This window comes from Fusarium graminearum, chromosome 1 (assembly GCF_000240135.3).
Source record: "Fusarium graminearum PH-1 chromosome 1, whole genome shotgun sequence".
NCBI classification, from domain to species: domain Eukaryota; kingdom Fungi; phylum Ascomycota; class Sordariomycetes; order Hypocreales; family Nectriaceae; genus Fusarium; species Fusarium graminearum.
Window position 1 is genome coordinate 7,092,091 of NC_026474.1, and position 15,159 is coordinate 7,107,249.

The following is a 15,159-nucleotide window of genomic DNA, read 5'->3' on the forward strand; positions in this document are numbered from 1 at the left end:
TGCAAGGAATGAGCAGGGCGGTACCATGCTACATGATCAAGTCAAATGTGGTCCTATTGAGCGCATTTCTGAGATGCTGGACTTGACTACTGAAACAGACCTCAACGCCCAAGACCGTGATGGATATACTCCACTTCACCTAGCAACGTCTTTGGGTAGGGAAGATGTTGTACGTATGCTCCTCAACAAGCCAGGTATTCGACTTGACTTGGCCGACAGGATAGGCCGGACACCGCTGACTCTGGCTACTTACTGGGGACTGAAATCAATGGCTTTGGTTCTTATCGAGCACTCAGAGGCCTTTCCTATTGCTAGAGGAGGACATCTCAGCGCCTTGGTTCTTGCAGCGAAGCATGGCGACAAGGACATATGCGAGCGACTATTGGCGGCTTGTGGCTACCGGAATTTGTGCTTCCATCTCGACATGTCAGGCAAAGGAGTTTTGCATCATGCCGCTATGAACGAATGGGGCGATATAATAAGAATTTGCCTGCGTCGTGGTGGGTTAACGCTGAACATCGACCAGATAGATCACTCTGGTCGCAGCGCGTTGCACTATGCTTCACAATTAGGCAACTACGAGAGCTGCCAGGCTCTTATCCAGGGCGGTGCCAGTCTGACACTACAGGACCGCCTCGGCAGAACAGCTGTGCAAGCCGCTGCTGACGCTGGTTTCAAGGAATGTCTCATCCTACTTCTCGAAAGCGGCCGTGTCGATCCCAGTCAGCGTGATATAGAAGGACGCAGTTTGGTTCACTGGGTAGCCACTTTGGACTGCGTTGATGCAATGGAATTGGTAGCGGAGATGCCTGGGGCAAAGCTAGACCAGAAAGACCGCCATGGAAAAGCACCGATTGACATTGCTTTCATCTGCAAGAGCAAATACGTTGGCATGTTTCTTGCAAACAAGGTGCCCCATACCAACATTTACTCTTGGGAGTATATGTACGACACGCCATCTGTCGAACATGAGGTCGAAGATGATTATGGCTATGCGTCCTACCAAGCGAGTCTGTTGGAAAGAAATGCAAGACGTCAAAAGCTAGCAAACGAAGAACATATGCAAGTACAGACACGGTACCCATGTCATCTTTGGGCACTGGTTCCATATGTTTCTGAGGAGACTGAGACCAAGAAAAAGGAATCCGAGAAATCAAACAAGAAGAAAGATACGAAAGAGAGGGTGTCTAAAGGAAGACCTCCCAAAGACAAGTCTTCCAAGGAGAAGTCATCAAAGGACAGAGAATCGAAGGACAAAACATCAAATCAGAAGGCCTCAAAAGACAAGTCTTCCAAGAAGAAAACATCAAAGTCAGTTAAAAAATAAGAAGAAACTTGGGGTAAAAACAAAACAAAAAATATATAATAATTATGATTAAAATTGTATCAAAATACTAATAACAAAACAGCGTCAAGATAATAGACTGTATCTCAAGTGCTGAAGATAGAATATTAAATACTGAGAGATAATATTAATTGGCTTTTAAGTTAACCTGTTAAATAGAGTTAAATAAATAAGGTTAGAAAAGAAAGGACTTGAGAAAAGATGCGGTGAGCGGTTTTAATTAACTGAATCCTTCGACGTGTCTGGAAGGTCTATTAATTATATCTCCGCATTTGCTGGCAACTAAATGCCACGGGGAACGACCTACAGTATTAGGCGACATGGGTTAACAATCTTTATTAACCAATAAGACGTCTTCGTTTCATAACCCTAATTAACCGCTAGCAATTCTCGTCTACATTAAGCATAGCCTGTGTTTTCGAAGGATCAAGATACTAAGCGCCAAGATGCAGATGCAAGGGAAGTGTTTTGTCTATATACGAATGCGCGAAGAGGAAAGACAGCTTACTGAAGCTAGGGAATATGCGAGGGATTTGTCCCATAGATACACCCTTGATACGAATTATACGAGCCATCTAGGGTCCTTGGCAGACCTCAGTTGTGGTCACGATGTTCGTGGATATACACAGGAAAGGAAGGTGCCAGTAGGATCCTGTGGAAAGCAAAGATACGAGAAAACTATAAAGACGCTGCTCTTCTCACTTTGGTTTGTAGTCGACAGCTCAACTGACAACACAATCCTCAACCACTAGTCTTCTTCTTCAAACCTCTCTACAAATCAACAAATTCTCAAGATGAAGGCTGTGACCTCGCTCGTTCTTCACTGCGCCGCAGTGACTGTCGCTGCTGCGGTAAGGCTCACGATTCAGTCTTCAAAAAGGCAATGAAAAGTGTACTGACTATCCCCTAGGCTCTTCCTGACGGTAGTCAAGTGGTTGCTGACCCTCTGGAGGGCTATGAAATTGTTCCTATGCAATGGAAGGGTGTTATCAAAGAGGGAGAGGCTCCTGTCTCCCTGAATGGTACTATTGAGGTAAGACATCTGCGAATACTCTTAGCTATCTGTAACTATACTAACATCAAGTGTCAGTCGGTTATCTCCCAGATCAAGGAGCTTAACCCGGAGTTCGAGTTGGTGGAAGAAGACACCGCCGAGTCATCCGGACTCGAAGCACGCAACCCAGTAAGATATATCTTCATTGCTCTTTTTTTTATAGCTACACATTCTAACCAAAACCAAGTCCAACATCATTTGCAATGTTGGCGGAAGCGGTTATGTCGATGTGAAAGCGGCCCAACGTGAGCAAAGGTACCTTCGCTCCTTGGGTACCAGTGTATGTGGTGTGGATGGCGGGCCTGGCAAGTGCGCTCGCGTCTCCTGTTCTTATGGCGATGCTATCTGGCTTTGCAACGACAACAGCCACTACATCCAACCCAGGTGCAGCTACTTGGCTGACTATGTTGATCGCATTATTGCAAGCTGCCAATCGAAAACCAGCAGCCCGCCTTGTACAGTCAGGCCTTGCGCTCCTAGTTGGACCGCATGGTTCGTTCGTGGCCAGCAGTTCGATACTGACAGATACAACGTTATTGTTGGAAGAAGCAACTGCTAGTATGTTGATCGGCTGCATCATGGTTGCGTGAATCTACGATGAGCGTCGTATTATGGCATCCTGTGAAAGCGGGGATCCAGGACTCGGACCTCAATAATAGAAGACTTTGAGCCACTAGAATAGACTAGATTACTTTCTTTGGATGCCCTATCAGGCCTCTTGTCAATTGAACTTCCAAACTTCTCAACTATTCATAAAGTGGCGTGTTAATGTGAAAACTCGGAAAGACGCATCTCCTCTTTGTCTTCTCTTACAACAGGGGCTTGTCATTAACTATAAGATCGACAGCAAACTAAGGCTATAGTGGAGGCTCGGTTGGTGAATGTCAAAGCGACGACTGCTACCTTTGTGGTGTCTGCCGCAAGTCCATCCCTGTTCCCGTGTCACATGCATAACTACCACCTTATGGATACATTGGGGGATGCTTTCAGCTCCTCGTCTGGCGATCAATGGCAGGGTAGATCAGATCATGTCCACTTATCACATTATTGACGTGTCTTATCTCCGCTCTTCTTTATCGATTTAAGTCTGCTATTGTAGCGAACAATTCCTATTTTTCTTGGACAGTACCAACGATAGCTGAATTTGAACTTGACATCAACTTTCATCCCTCTCTGAACTCTAGAGCTTCATTATTCTATCATGCATTGTGTTGGCGTTGGGTTTTGGGCGCTGTGCGCATTAGCAAATGCTGAGATACCATCGTCTTGTGTACGTCTGAACTGTCTTTACTGAATTACGGATATGCTGATGTTTCGTCTTCAGTGCTCCGAGCTTCAAAGGATTTCACAACTTAACGGGGCAGTATACATGCCTGGCACGATAGAATATGAAGAGCGATTGGACACCTACTATTCGGCCAACGCTGCTCTCCATTCTTCCTGCATGGTGATGCCTCGCACTACCGAAGACGTCTCAGCGATCATGAAGGTCATTACCGATAACCAATGTCCATTCGGTATGAGCAGCGGGAAACACTCCGCGTATCAAAATTCGAATGCTGTCGAGGATGGTATAACTGTTGACTTTGGTACGACACTTGTCAAACGTTTATCACATGTTTTCTCATAAATATACAGGATACATGAACCAGACATGGTACGATACCAAGACCAAAATCGCCCGCATACAGCCCGGGTCTAACTGGGGTCACGTGTACGAAGCTCTCGAGCCATATGGCGTCACAGCTGTTGGTGGACGCGCTTCTCCCGTTGGTGTCGGTGGTTTTATCACTGGCGGAGGGGTCAGTATTGTATTTTCCTGAAATGAAAAGCGTTTACTGACATCGCCAGTATTCTTTCCACGCCAATGTCCGAGGCTTTGGTTGCAATCAAGTCGTCAATTTCGAGGTTGTCTTATCCGACGGCAGGATCGTAAATGCAAACAAAACCCACAATCCTGACCTGTGGAAAAGTCTGAAAGGTGGTTCTGGGAATCTGGGATTCGTCACTCGAATAGATCAACGTATGTACAGCCTTGAGAACTTTGGCCGCATTCTAACAAAGCCTTTTTCTTTCAGGTGTTGTCGAGTCGAATCAACTTTGGGCAGGCTTCATCTACTTTGAAACATCTCGGCGAGACGTTGTTTTTGAAAAATACATTAACTTCGTCGAGAATAATGACAAAGATCCTGCCTCGCAGCTTACCGCCTCCATGCTGTGGGACGGGGAACAGTACCATCTTGTTTCAGTTGTTTCCAATTCCGATGCTATTGAGTCACCTGCTTCATTCTCAGATCTTTTCCGCGTTCCTAGTATCTCTAATACGACAGCCAAAGGAAAGATCGCCGATCTTGTACCACAGTTCACCGGACCAACTCCACTTGGTCTCTAGTAAGTGCATTTTATCAAGGTCTTCTGTTTAGGACTAATAGGTTACAGCGCCAACTGGATGACAGGAACCACCAGCAATGATATTCGCATCATGAAATTTGTGTACGAGAAGTTTGAGGAGTGTGTCGATAGGATGAGAGCTGCTGCACCCAGCTCTAAGTTCAATGTGCTTGTGCAGTTCCAGCCAATGACACCATCGATGGTGAAACAAAGTCAAGAAAGCGGCGGTGATATCCTTGGACTGGACAACATCGTTGCTGAAGGCCCTTGGCTTATGTGGCTCATCGCTGTCACCGCTGATACCAAAGAGGCCCAAGACATGATCGATCCAATGAGACAAGAGTTCAAAGCTGCCGTCGACTCTTATGCTGCGGAGATAGGCATCAATAAGGAATGGGTCTATCTCAACTACGCAACTGGAGATCAGGACCCGATATCGCATTATGGGTCCGATAGCATTGCTGTTCTTCGAAGGGCATCTGAAAGGTATGATCCAAACGGTGTTTTTCAGAACTTACGTCGTTCTGGATTCAAGATAGCTAAATAAAGAAATGAAATTTAGATTGCTGGTCAAATATAACACCATGGCTAGCATGAAATTGATATGAACTCTTCTCTATTTGTTGTGCATCGATCGTCCCCGTACACTAGACTAACTACCCAATAATATTTATCGTCATGTCGAAAGAGATTCAAATAAACAACCCGATATCCCGTGAATCGAAGTAGGTGTTTTTCTCCGTGACCAGATGGCGGTATACATCATCCTTCAGTTCCCCCCAGAATCCAGCAAAGCGTTCCACTTCCTCTCTCACATTGATAAAAGCATCAGTGTAGTCGGCAAGGCAGGTGTATTGTTCTTTGTCACGGATTTGCCTTTTGATTTTAATTGCCATCGAGACTGCGAGGTTGCAATTAAATTCATCCAGTCGCTCACCAAGGCGGAGGGAGTCAACGAGAGTCTGAAGCCTATTTGAGAAAACACTTTGGTTAAACCGCGACTCGCATAGTTGTAAGTGAAATGCGGATGTTCTTTCATCCATCTCATTGGGCTTTTGAATGCGGTACTCGAAGCAGAACGCGGCTGTCCGATGGGACTCATGTGTCGTTTGAGGGTAGTATGTAAGGCGAAGATAAATATCTAAGCAAGACGCATGATCAAAGTGCTGTCCCTGAGTATCTAATTCCAACTCATTAGCGATGCACATAATCAGAGATAGCACATGGACAAGACTTACGATGCACCGTTCCAACCTTCTGCTGGACAGAGAAGTCAATGTTTCTCAAGTTCGGTTCTGGGGCGAAAGGAAGAGTATTTTCGTTCTCCCTGAAGAACTTGTCGAGCTGTGCCCCCGTCATGCTTTTATTTAGGTTTGCCTCAGTAGCATACTTCGCGATGTCATAGAAAGTATAAACGGCATAGTCTGGCCCATGGCATAGAGTGTTTACCACGTCTGTCGCTTGGCTGTGTGTAGAGGGGCTTCCCGACACGATGAGTCGATGAGAGGTAAGCTGAAGTGGTTGGATGTAAGTGGAGGGAAGAACAGAAGAACTACATCTTGAAGAGTTTTTATGTATCTCTACTGCCTAATTAAGTTACGTGCATAGGTAGGCATAATGTAACATGGTCGTGAGGAACAAGAAGCTCAAAAGTGTGGTTCGGTGAAGGATAGTACGAACTAATTCTTTCATCACAAACCCACTCGGTAACGCATTGACAGCACTTCTGAACCTACTTACAAACACTTTGGAATAGGCCTCTGCTGCTACATAACTGACCTAAAACGTTGCATTTCTCGTGAAAGCAGGACGGTGTTTGTAGAAATGTGCAGGTAAAAAGACGATAACCTCCAACGTAAGACAAAGGCTATGTGGCGGACTTGGACAATAACCCGTCAATGACCTACTTTTTGTAAATTTGTTGAAAGTATACCCTAAATATTGGCTTCCTCAATAACCGTTTGGCAGCAGTGTGTCTTTGTCATCATAGCTGTCGGTGTCCTTTGTGCCGCCCCAGAACTAGACATTACTATTCAATTGAAAGGATTGCTGGACCAACACATTAGGTTTGGCATAGAGACATGGGCGGTTACAGTTCACTCAATTGGGTGACATTAAAGCTACACCTACGTCTTTCGGATCACATCCGGCACCAATCCTTAGAGTTCTCACGTTTTGTTAGGAAGGATAGGCTGACTACCCGTTCAGCTCACTTGTTGTATCCGCCATAGAACCCTGTTCAAGTTCTTTGTTCAATTAGGTACCTTGTGATACCGCGAAACAACCAGAGTTAGATCGATCGTTTTGAGGGAGCTTTGTATTGTACACTCTTTTGGCCTATGTTCAAAACATTTGAGCATTGTTGTATATTGACAAGGGCCAGACTTAATGGAACAATCCCAGATAACGGTTTCAACAGAGGATAAAGAACAAGCCATATTTTAATTATAAAAGAGAGACTTTCTACCAGTCTTTCCTCTGTCAACCATCCTACAAACGAAACAACATTTGCAATAAAACATCATCATTCGGACAACATTCATCCAACTAACAACACCGATTCTGATTCAGTCTTCACAATGTCTCACTCAACCCCCCAGCAAGTTTCCGGAGGTACAGATCACCAGGCCCAGGAGCGAGACGAGATTACAATTCGGCACCGCGCTCAATTTCGTATCCAGACTCATCGCTTTCTCCAAAACATCACACAGCTTGTCCAGGACTGGAAGAGTCAGGCCAAGACTGACTTCTTCAAGAACCTGGAGATGAGAGGCAAGGTCGAAGGGTCCGCTCTGACCACGGAGGAGTATGTCGAGCTGTGTGGAGCGATGATCGAGAATCGTGAACTCATCATTTCGTCTATGAAGCGTGGCAATGAGGTCTTTGAGAAGGAGATTGAGAACCTGAAGAGCGATCCAGTCGAGGCCATGTCGGACTTGACCACAGAGCGCTACGAGGCATGTGTTGAGACACGCAATCAGGTGATCGCCGACCTTGAAAAGGAGAGGCTGGAGCTTGTGAACAAGAAGAATGAATCTGACGAGTCTGAGTACCCTGAGCATTGGATCTTCAAGTCATGAGAGCAGGCGTCAAGTTGGAGGGAGAGAGCACACGAGAGGATTAACGGTCGGTATGGAGGTATGAAGGAGTAGCTGGATTAAACTACTGCTTTAGGTTTCCAGTAGGGATGCAGGCCATCCACTGAGAACATAAAGCTGAAATACTATGGCGTTTTTGTTTTATCTTGATTTGTTTTGGAACAGTGAAGAACATTAAGACATTATTATATTTGCTAGAATACAATTGTAATCTGAGTCATTGTGATTTTATTTCTGCCATCTGGATATCTCCAAACGGGCAAGCGGGAGAAAAAGGTATGTTAACTCTAGAACTAATGGACGTGAAGTCAACCTCATCTGCATGATGACCTCCAACGTATCAGAGTCTTCATCAGTCAGATTCTTGTTTTGGCTCAACAGTGTCTCGCGCTAGAAAGAATTAGCAAACCTCTCTGGCCAAAGGGGACAGCAATATGCATACCTTGAACCCACTCATCCCAAAGCTCAATGTAAGTCTCCTTGACAGTATCCGATTCCCACCACTCAGACTTGGACTTGGCACATCCAACAAACTGCACCTCTAGCTTCCCATCCTTCTCATCCAAGATCTTCAACAAGTGGCAGATATCATCTGGAATTCCAGCCGCCCAAGGTCTTCCCCCTTTGCCGCGCCAGTACCCAAACAGTTTCGGACCAGACATCAAGTGGACGTCTCTCTCAGGAACCGCTTCTGGTTGAATGGTACACCATCGAAGTCTATTTCACTGCATAGCATGATGACGCAGGGTGATTGTACTGTTGGCGTGACGCTGATAATTTCTACGTCCGCGCTTGTGATTGGTTCGTGACCGTTGATCCTCCATTCCCGAGCTGTTTGGAGGTCTGCAAAGGGATTGCGTTAGTGAAGTTTTCACTTTTGGTAAAGACGTGGAAGATGTACCTGTGATGGCTGAGATATCGTCTCTTTGGCTCGTAATACGTTCTGTGACAACATGTGGCATAACGCGGGTTGTGGTAGAAGGGTTTGTCGCCGGTTGGGTACTGTGGCTTTGACCGTCATCTTCAATCTTGATTGGAGGCATCTGTGGGTGAATCTCTTGGAAATAGATGGCACGATGGTAGTAATTATGGAGACGTTTTTATGATGTAAAACAATGTTTTCGATCGCGGCGGTGGGATTATTGTTGTTGTTGTTAGAGACTAAGCGTGGTGAAGTGTGTGATTCAGTGAAAGCTAATCTAGGAGGTCCTCACACCTGAGGCACCCACCAGCCAACAGTTGTGTTTGCTCTCACACGAGGCTTTGAGCTGTTGTCGTAGGCAACATACAGGCAGTAGCAAAAAGCAAACGTGCCAACAAAGGGCAGGTTGTTGGTCATTGCTAGCCTCATTTTGAGCGCCACTCAATACATCGTCAAGTGTCTAGTTAAAGCAAACACACAGTGTGTTTCATTTCTTGTACTATGTATCTCAGCCAGAACCAGTCTGTGAATGTAACTTCATCAACTCTGCTCCTTAATACCGCGTTTGTGGTGGGGTGAGTAGTACTGTATTGCAATGGCTCAGGTCCGGATGGTTCTATCACATCACTCCGTGCTTATGCCATACAGTATGGGTCAGTTCTCTTAAACTAGATTCGAGGCTGGCCAGGAATGTATTTTCTATGTCGGTGAGGGTATAGCTATACCGGATAGTACTATAACGAGCAGAGTGTCACCTCACATGCAAGACTGCAACTGATTGTCATGTTTTCGTATTCAAGGGGCTGGAATGTGCCATCCTTACAACGATCAGGGGTGCTGACACCCAGCGCCATGGAATTCACTGGGACTGCAATTGAGTGGTGGCAGCCAAGCGCAACATCAAGAGGATTTATGGCAATAATGACTAGTAGTTACAAGTGTAGGATGGCTTTAGTTCAATCTATCAAGTGTGCGCATGCGTTGGTAAACATGATGGATTCAGAAGCAGATTGGCTTCCGCAATCATCCTGTCTCGCAAGAGCATTCAGGATAGCAAATGAAGTTTTTTTTTCATAATAATTAATGGCTACATGGTGATAGGTCTTAGTTTAGTTTGCTCAGTCTGTTCATCTCGCTATATGTCTCTACAATCACTAACCTCCGTTTGATCGAAGATTCCAGTACAAGGTCTGTGAAATTACAGTTTCAAGAGATTGAACTGCTATCACATGCTCCATACTGATACCTAGATGACAGAGCTGTTATGATTTACGTGGTACCTGCCTACAAACGCCTTGGTTGACCCAGTTTCATTGATGTTACCATGTCATGTCTGCTGATTTCCATATTTGTCACTTTGAGCAATCAACCTAACAGGGCAGTGATGACCACAATAATATTTGGTCCCATATAGAGAAATAACAAGCGGTAACAAAGCTTCCGGCAGTGTAGGTGACCGACAGCAAGGCCCACCAGACGATAGTTGTGAATAACCATCTTGGAGATATATCACCCTTACCATTCCTAACATTCCAGACCTTTCATATCACTTTGCCAACGATTAGAACTTCAAAAATCCTGACACTGGCCTTCTTTCGTTGTTCATTGAAGCCCACCATGACCACACCATCACTTCCCTGCGCGAACTGCCCCCCAGATGGGGTCGGCTGCCAGAAAGTGGGAAAGTCCAGCTGTGGCAATTGCCGTCTCGTCGTGGTAGGTCATTCATGATGGTCTAAGATAGTTAGAGCATCGCTAAGAATCTTGTGTCATAGTACTGCGGCCTCGAGTGCCAGAAAGCCCACTGGCCTATCCACAAATTGGATTGCAAATCACCCCTTAGCAAAGAGACTTGGACCCCGAACTGGATCCTTACGAACAGAATCCCAGCATTCATTGGGAATATGCCAACTATCACCTTTGGAGGCAAGAAGTACCTATGGGGGAACGTCCCGGCCCTTGATGTTCTTCAGCTCGGCTCAAATGAAGGAGATAACTACCAAGGCCAGTTGAACTTGTTGTTTGCAGGTATTTTACACCGATTCATATGATACTTTCCAAACCAAAACTAATGTCCTATGTTAATTGGTAGCATCCGGTGACTTGCGAAACGTTGTCAAAACTGTCGTCGGGCTCCCTTCAACCTACGGTCAGACCATCAACATCGTCATGAATGACCGCGATCTTGATGTAGTGGCACGCAATGCCATCATGTTACTTTTGGCGCTCACAGCTGAAGGACAAGATGAAGTCATCGACTGCATCATCCACGTTTGGTATTCTGCGTTTCTCCGCAAGTCTGATGTTGATATCATAAATCAGAAGGTTCGCCCTCTTCTCAAAGAGGTTTGCGATAAGATCAAAGGCCAGCCTCCCAACACCTATCTGGGAAAGACTTGGGTATTCGGACATCAACGTTCTTTGAGACTTGTTCTTGAGAAGTCATCGTGGGAAGGATTGTTGGCATTGATAGATGTTCCCAAGGGGTTGACGGCCGACAAGGCGAACATCATCCGCACGGCTGTCACACTCGCCGACTCACGAGTAGATTATCGCGATCGCGCATATCTGTTCTTTCCTCCTGCCCATCGCGTTGCAAGACATCGATTCAGGGAGGATGGACTTCTGCTCCCCTTTGGGGCTTGCCGCACTGAATTCCGATTACCAAATCCGTAAGTCTTGGAAGGGTTCTACTATATAATGAAACTAAGACATCATAGGACTTTCTTCCAGAATAAGGACAACTGGCCGATGCGTGACAACTCCGACCCTTTGAGTGGCTGGTCTATCAAGGAGATTGAGGCAACTTCGATTGGACCCGCGACCTCAGATATCTACGGCAAGCTCTTCCGCCATGTAAAGTGTCTGCTGAAAGCGTTCGTTGAGCGCCTGTCCAGCTCGAGCATGACATTCAAACTTCTCCAGGTGGATGCGTCCGATCTTCCTAGTCATCAACTTGAACGGTCTTTCGATCGCATAGAGGTATATACCACTGCAATGGCAATCAAGTTGATACTAACTTTCGATAGGTGTCCAATATCTCCGACTCTGCGTATCTCGGTATACATAAGACTGTCGCCATAATGTCGCCGTTGCTCCAGCCATCTTCTGTCAACCCTCACGCCACTCTCATCACTTTGTTCATGAACATGGTCGACTGCAACAAGACCATGGGCGACAAAGTCAATGAAAGCGCATCAATACTCGCCCTTTTGGAGTTTCTCCAGCTCAGACACCTGCCAGTCAATAACCGTGATCCTGAATTTGTCAAGATCATGTATGCCCGGGATCGTGTTCAGAACTACGATCACATTCTTAACAAGTGAGTCACATCGCCGCCACTTGCTCCCTTCACCGATTATGTTGAACCGTTCCTAACTATATTTCAAGGATTGCGAAGACTTTCAATTTTTCCGACTTCCCTCAGTATATGGGAGTAACCATAAAGGAAAAGCATACCATTGTCGAGAAATGGCCCTATCGTCTCAAGCGCAAGCCTCACCAGAGAGGAGCAAAGGAGGACTTTAACCTGTCGATGAGAGGCGGTGCAAGTGGCAAGGAGCTCTACCTTGAATGGAAGCGAGTTTCAGTCTAGATCAACATGTGTAGGTGAGAAGTAGGATGGTTTATGCAAGGATCTGGGAACTACCGTACATAGATTTGTCATGTAGAATGTTCTCTTCTGTCCCGCATCAGAAAAGAGTCACTATTGATTCTGTCCCCCGAGGCGTCCATTCTGATTCCGTCACCGACTCTAGAGTGCAGTATCGAAGCCAACCAATTCTTTCGTAACAGACCTCAGACTCATCCCCCTGATCCCGGCGTTGCTTGAGAATCATGCCATCGATCCACAGAGGATCGGTATCATTTTCGGTGCCCAGTAAAAGGAAGTAAACATGCTTTAGTGCTTCTCGTAAATCTTCTTCTTTTTCCCAGAAACGATAATCGGCATAAACAGTCCCATAATTAGTCTGTTTCTCGTTCCCGTCCACCTCTGTTGCTTCGTCTCTTGGTTCCTGCTCCAGAGACTCCACAAGGGTTCCAGTGCCTCGGGCTAACTGTTGGCTATGCTCAGAGTTATTCCTTATCCACTCAACAACTTGACATCGCCGCAGCAAAGGGCAAGCTTCTTCAAGGTCATCGGTCTCATCATTAATTTGAATAGAAACATGTTGTATAAGTCCATGAATACTCAAATGTGAACCTTCGGCGTAATCATGTAGCTTGAACCCTTGGGATCCTCCATGTATAGATGTCCGGTTGACTTGGAATGTTTTGTGCAACTGGATGGGCGGCCATCTAATTCGAGACTCGCAGGCTGCCGCCCACGTCCACGAAGGACCTTTTCGTACACGGCCAAACGAGGCATCATTTCCTGACGTGTGCCAGGCCAAGTCTTCTCTGAGATTCGTATCCCAAAGGCCAGCGAGAAAGGGAGACTTTGAGACTCGCTAGTATTGTTAACGAAAGATATTCTTAAATATCCTTGTGTTGGTGGACTGTTACCTGGAACTTTTCTGCAAGTCCTGCAAGAGCAGGTAACTTGTCACTTGGTTTCGTGAGATCTCTTCCCGAGTATTCTTCAACAAGGCCTCGCCAAAGCATTCCAAGTTCACTTGAAGACAAATCATTCAACAGTGAGCATTGATACTTCAATGGTTCACATCCACGAAACTTGGGCTTCCCATCACAGGGGTTGAACGGGCCGTCTGCTATGGTGCAGCTGCAGGAAACATCCTCCTGGCATTCCCAAAATATCTCGTTGTGACCAAAACACAAATATCTCTTTGCGAGTAGGCGCTCTTGCATAGTCCAAGCACGCGTCATCAACGGGAGTAATCGTCCACCTGGCCATTCATTACCTGGATGTGGAACAGCATCTCTAACATAAAATTCATGATCAATGCCATCAATACTCAAGTGAAACTTGTGCGGTTTTTTGTATCTCTCACCAGTCTCTGAGAAGAATCCGCCATCATTGTCGTCACTTGCCCCTGCTGCTATAGTGATATAGGCATTCTCGTATATTGCCGCCATAAGCGACGCCTGTGTCTCCCAGTCCTTTTCATCATCCTGGGTGATACAAAATGTATCGATCCATAGATAACGAATCCCAAGGGCCTTGGTGATATACACGGCGTCCTGAAATGTCTTGGGTAACTCAAGTAGGGGTATTCCTGACTCATTGGCCGATATGTTTTGACGTGTTGTCAAGTGCTTAGATCGAGTGCTACCCCAGCAATGACTTAAGCAAGCATAGCGGACGTTAGTTGCATAAACAAGTCGAACGCAGTCTTGAGCACCTGGCTGCAAGTCAAGCAAGCGAAAAGGGGTAAACCGAGTAACTTCGGAGCATCGTTCATGTAATCGTTCGCATGATTCTATCCAAGATAGAATACGGGGCATGTTATATCGGAGTTCAGTGCTAGGGGATAGCAGAGAGGCGGAAGCAATATGTTTGAGACGAGGTTGACCTAGTATCTTGAGAAAGTGTATGAATGAGGCTGCTGATCAAACTCACCTGGGAGAGTAAAGATATCCACATCAAAGACGTAATCAGTGAAGAGATGGAAATACATCTTGGACATATCGATATTGAAAGCAATCAAAGCCTTGGAACGTAATTCTTTGTCGGGAATGCACCAGATCCACGCCTCGTGAAGAATAATACAACCAGCACAACCCAATACGGCAGATTCCTGTACCTCTTCATAATTCTCGAGGATCCGTTCATGACCAGATTTATTACCAATTTCTGTTTCTTTATTCCATTTCTCAAATTCGCATATAGTGCAAGGCTGAGACGTGACACTCATGATTGAATCAGCCATGTTGTTTCATTGACTGATCTGTTGATCAATCAACTGAATGGCAACGATAAAATCGCTCATCTTATATCGAGTTCCAGATACCTACACGGTCAATCAATTCTCCGGCAGCCGGTGGTGGGGGAAGGCGTATTACTGTATTAGAAATGGACAAGATAAATAAGCAAATGTAGGAACAATTCCTTGACAGAAAGTTATAGTCTAACCGGACAACGTAATGTTACATCGGCACAATATTCTGTCGTTTCTCACATAGTTTCTTTCCAATTTCAAACAGGCTGGCCACATCGGCTGAAACCTTTTTAGCCTTGGCTTTCTGACCCTTGCTGTCGTCTGCGTTGAAAGCTTCGATTGTTCCATCCTTAGTGGGTGAATCCCTCGATGTGACACAGAGTAGGAACCGCTGACACTGATCGTCATTTGCATTAACGGGCTGGGGAGACGGTGTCTAGAGACTGAGTGTTATCTAGGGTAACAACCTAAAGTCAGAAGCGTCTGCTGAGCCCCCAGATACGAGCTAA

At 45.7% G+C, this 15,159-nt stretch overlaps 8 protein-coding genes across 8 annotated transcripts; 5 read left to right on the forward strand and 3 right to left on the reverse strand.

The window, feature by feature from the left end:
• Positions 1-424: 424 nt before the first annotated feature.
• On the forward strand, positions 425-1,327 carry FGSG_02174 (uncharacterized protein; the record flags this gene model as incomplete). The annotated part of the gene is made up of 1 exon (XM_011319757.1): positions 425-1,327. The coding sequence occupies one exon, from the start codon at positions 425-427 to the stop codon at positions 1,325-1,327; it is 903 nt and encodes a 300-aa protein (XP_011318059.1).
• An 812-nt stretch (positions 1,328-2,139) lies between these two features.
• FGSG_12081 (uncharacterized protein) lies at positions 2,140-2,879 on the forward strand (the record flags this gene model as incomplete). The annotated part of the gene is made up of 5 exons (XM_011319758.1): positions 2,140-2,196; positions 2,256-2,378; positions 2,436-2,528; positions 2,587-2,679; positions 2,826-2,879. 5 exons carry the CDS (start codon positions 2,140-2,142, stop codon positions 2,877-2,879), a joined length of 420 nt encoding a protein of 139 aa, XP_011318060.1.
• A 721-nt stretch (positions 2,880-3,600) lies between these two features.
• On the forward strand, positions 3,601-5,329 carry FGSG_12082 (uncharacterized protein; the record flags this gene model as incomplete). The annotated part of the gene is made up of 7 exons (XM_011319759.1): positions 3,601-3,669; positions 3,724-3,988; positions 4,038-4,201; positions 4,251-4,422; positions 4,478-4,790; positions 4,839-5,276; positions 5,302-5,329. The coding sequence occupies 7 exons, from the start codon at positions 3,601-3,603 to the stop codon at positions 5,327-5,329; spliced, it is 1,449 nt and encodes a 482-aa protein (XP_011318061.1).
• Positions 5,330-5,482: 153 nt separating this feature from the next.
• On the reverse strand, positions 5,483-6,149 carry FGSG_02176 (uncharacterized protein; the record flags this gene model as incomplete). Its single annotated transcript, XM_011319760.1, has 2 exons — positions 5,483-5,970; positions 6,029-6,149. 2 exons carry the CDS (start codon positions 6,147-6,149, stop codon positions 5,483-5,485), a joined length of 609 nt encoding a protein of 202 aa, XP_011318062.1.
• Positions 6,150-7,369: 1,220 nt separating this feature from the next.
• Positions 7,370-7,870, forward strand: FGSG_02177 (uncharacterized protein; the record flags this gene model as incomplete). The annotated part of the gene is made up of 1 exon (XM_011319761.1): positions 7,370-7,870. The coding sequence occupies one exon, from the start codon at positions 7,370-7,372 to the stop codon at positions 7,868-7,870; it is 501 nt and encodes a 166-aa protein (XP_011318063.1).
• A 370-nt stretch (positions 7,871-8,240) lies between these two features.
• FGSG_02178 (uncharacterized protein) lies at positions 8,241-9,239 on the reverse strand (the record flags this gene model as incomplete). The annotated part of the gene is made up of 4 exons (XM_011319762.1): positions 8,241-8,278; positions 8,331-8,579; positions 8,646-8,731; positions 9,178-9,239. 4 exons carry the CDS (start codon positions 9,237-9,239, stop codon positions 8,241-8,243), a joined length of 435 nt encoding a protein of 144 aa, XP_011318064.1.
• A 1,188-nt stretch (positions 9,240-10,427) lies between these two features.
• On the forward strand, positions 10,428-12,405 carry FGSG_02179 (uncharacterized protein; the record flags this gene model as incomplete). Its single annotated transcript, XM_011319763.1, has 6 exons — positions 10,428-10,526; positions 10,586-10,838; positions 10,903-11,482; positions 11,531-11,792; positions 11,840-12,132; positions 12,201-12,405. The coding sequence occupies 6 exons, from the start codon at positions 10,428-10,430 to the stop codon at positions 12,403-12,405; spliced, it is 1,692 nt and encodes a 563-aa protein (XP_011318065.1).
• Positions 12,406-12,555: 150 nt separating this feature from the next.
• Positions 12,556-14,641, reverse strand: FGSG_02180 (uncharacterized protein; the record flags this gene model as incomplete). Its single annotated transcript, XM_011319764.1, has 5 exons — positions 12,556-12,564; positions 12,608-13,249; positions 13,317-13,672; positions 13,763-14,191; positions 14,332-14,641. The coding sequence occupies 5 exons, from the start codon at positions 14,639-14,641 to the stop codon at positions 12,556-12,558; spliced, it is 1,746 nt and encodes a 581-aa protein (XP_011318066.1).
• Positions 14,642-15,159: the final 518 nt, after the last annotated feature.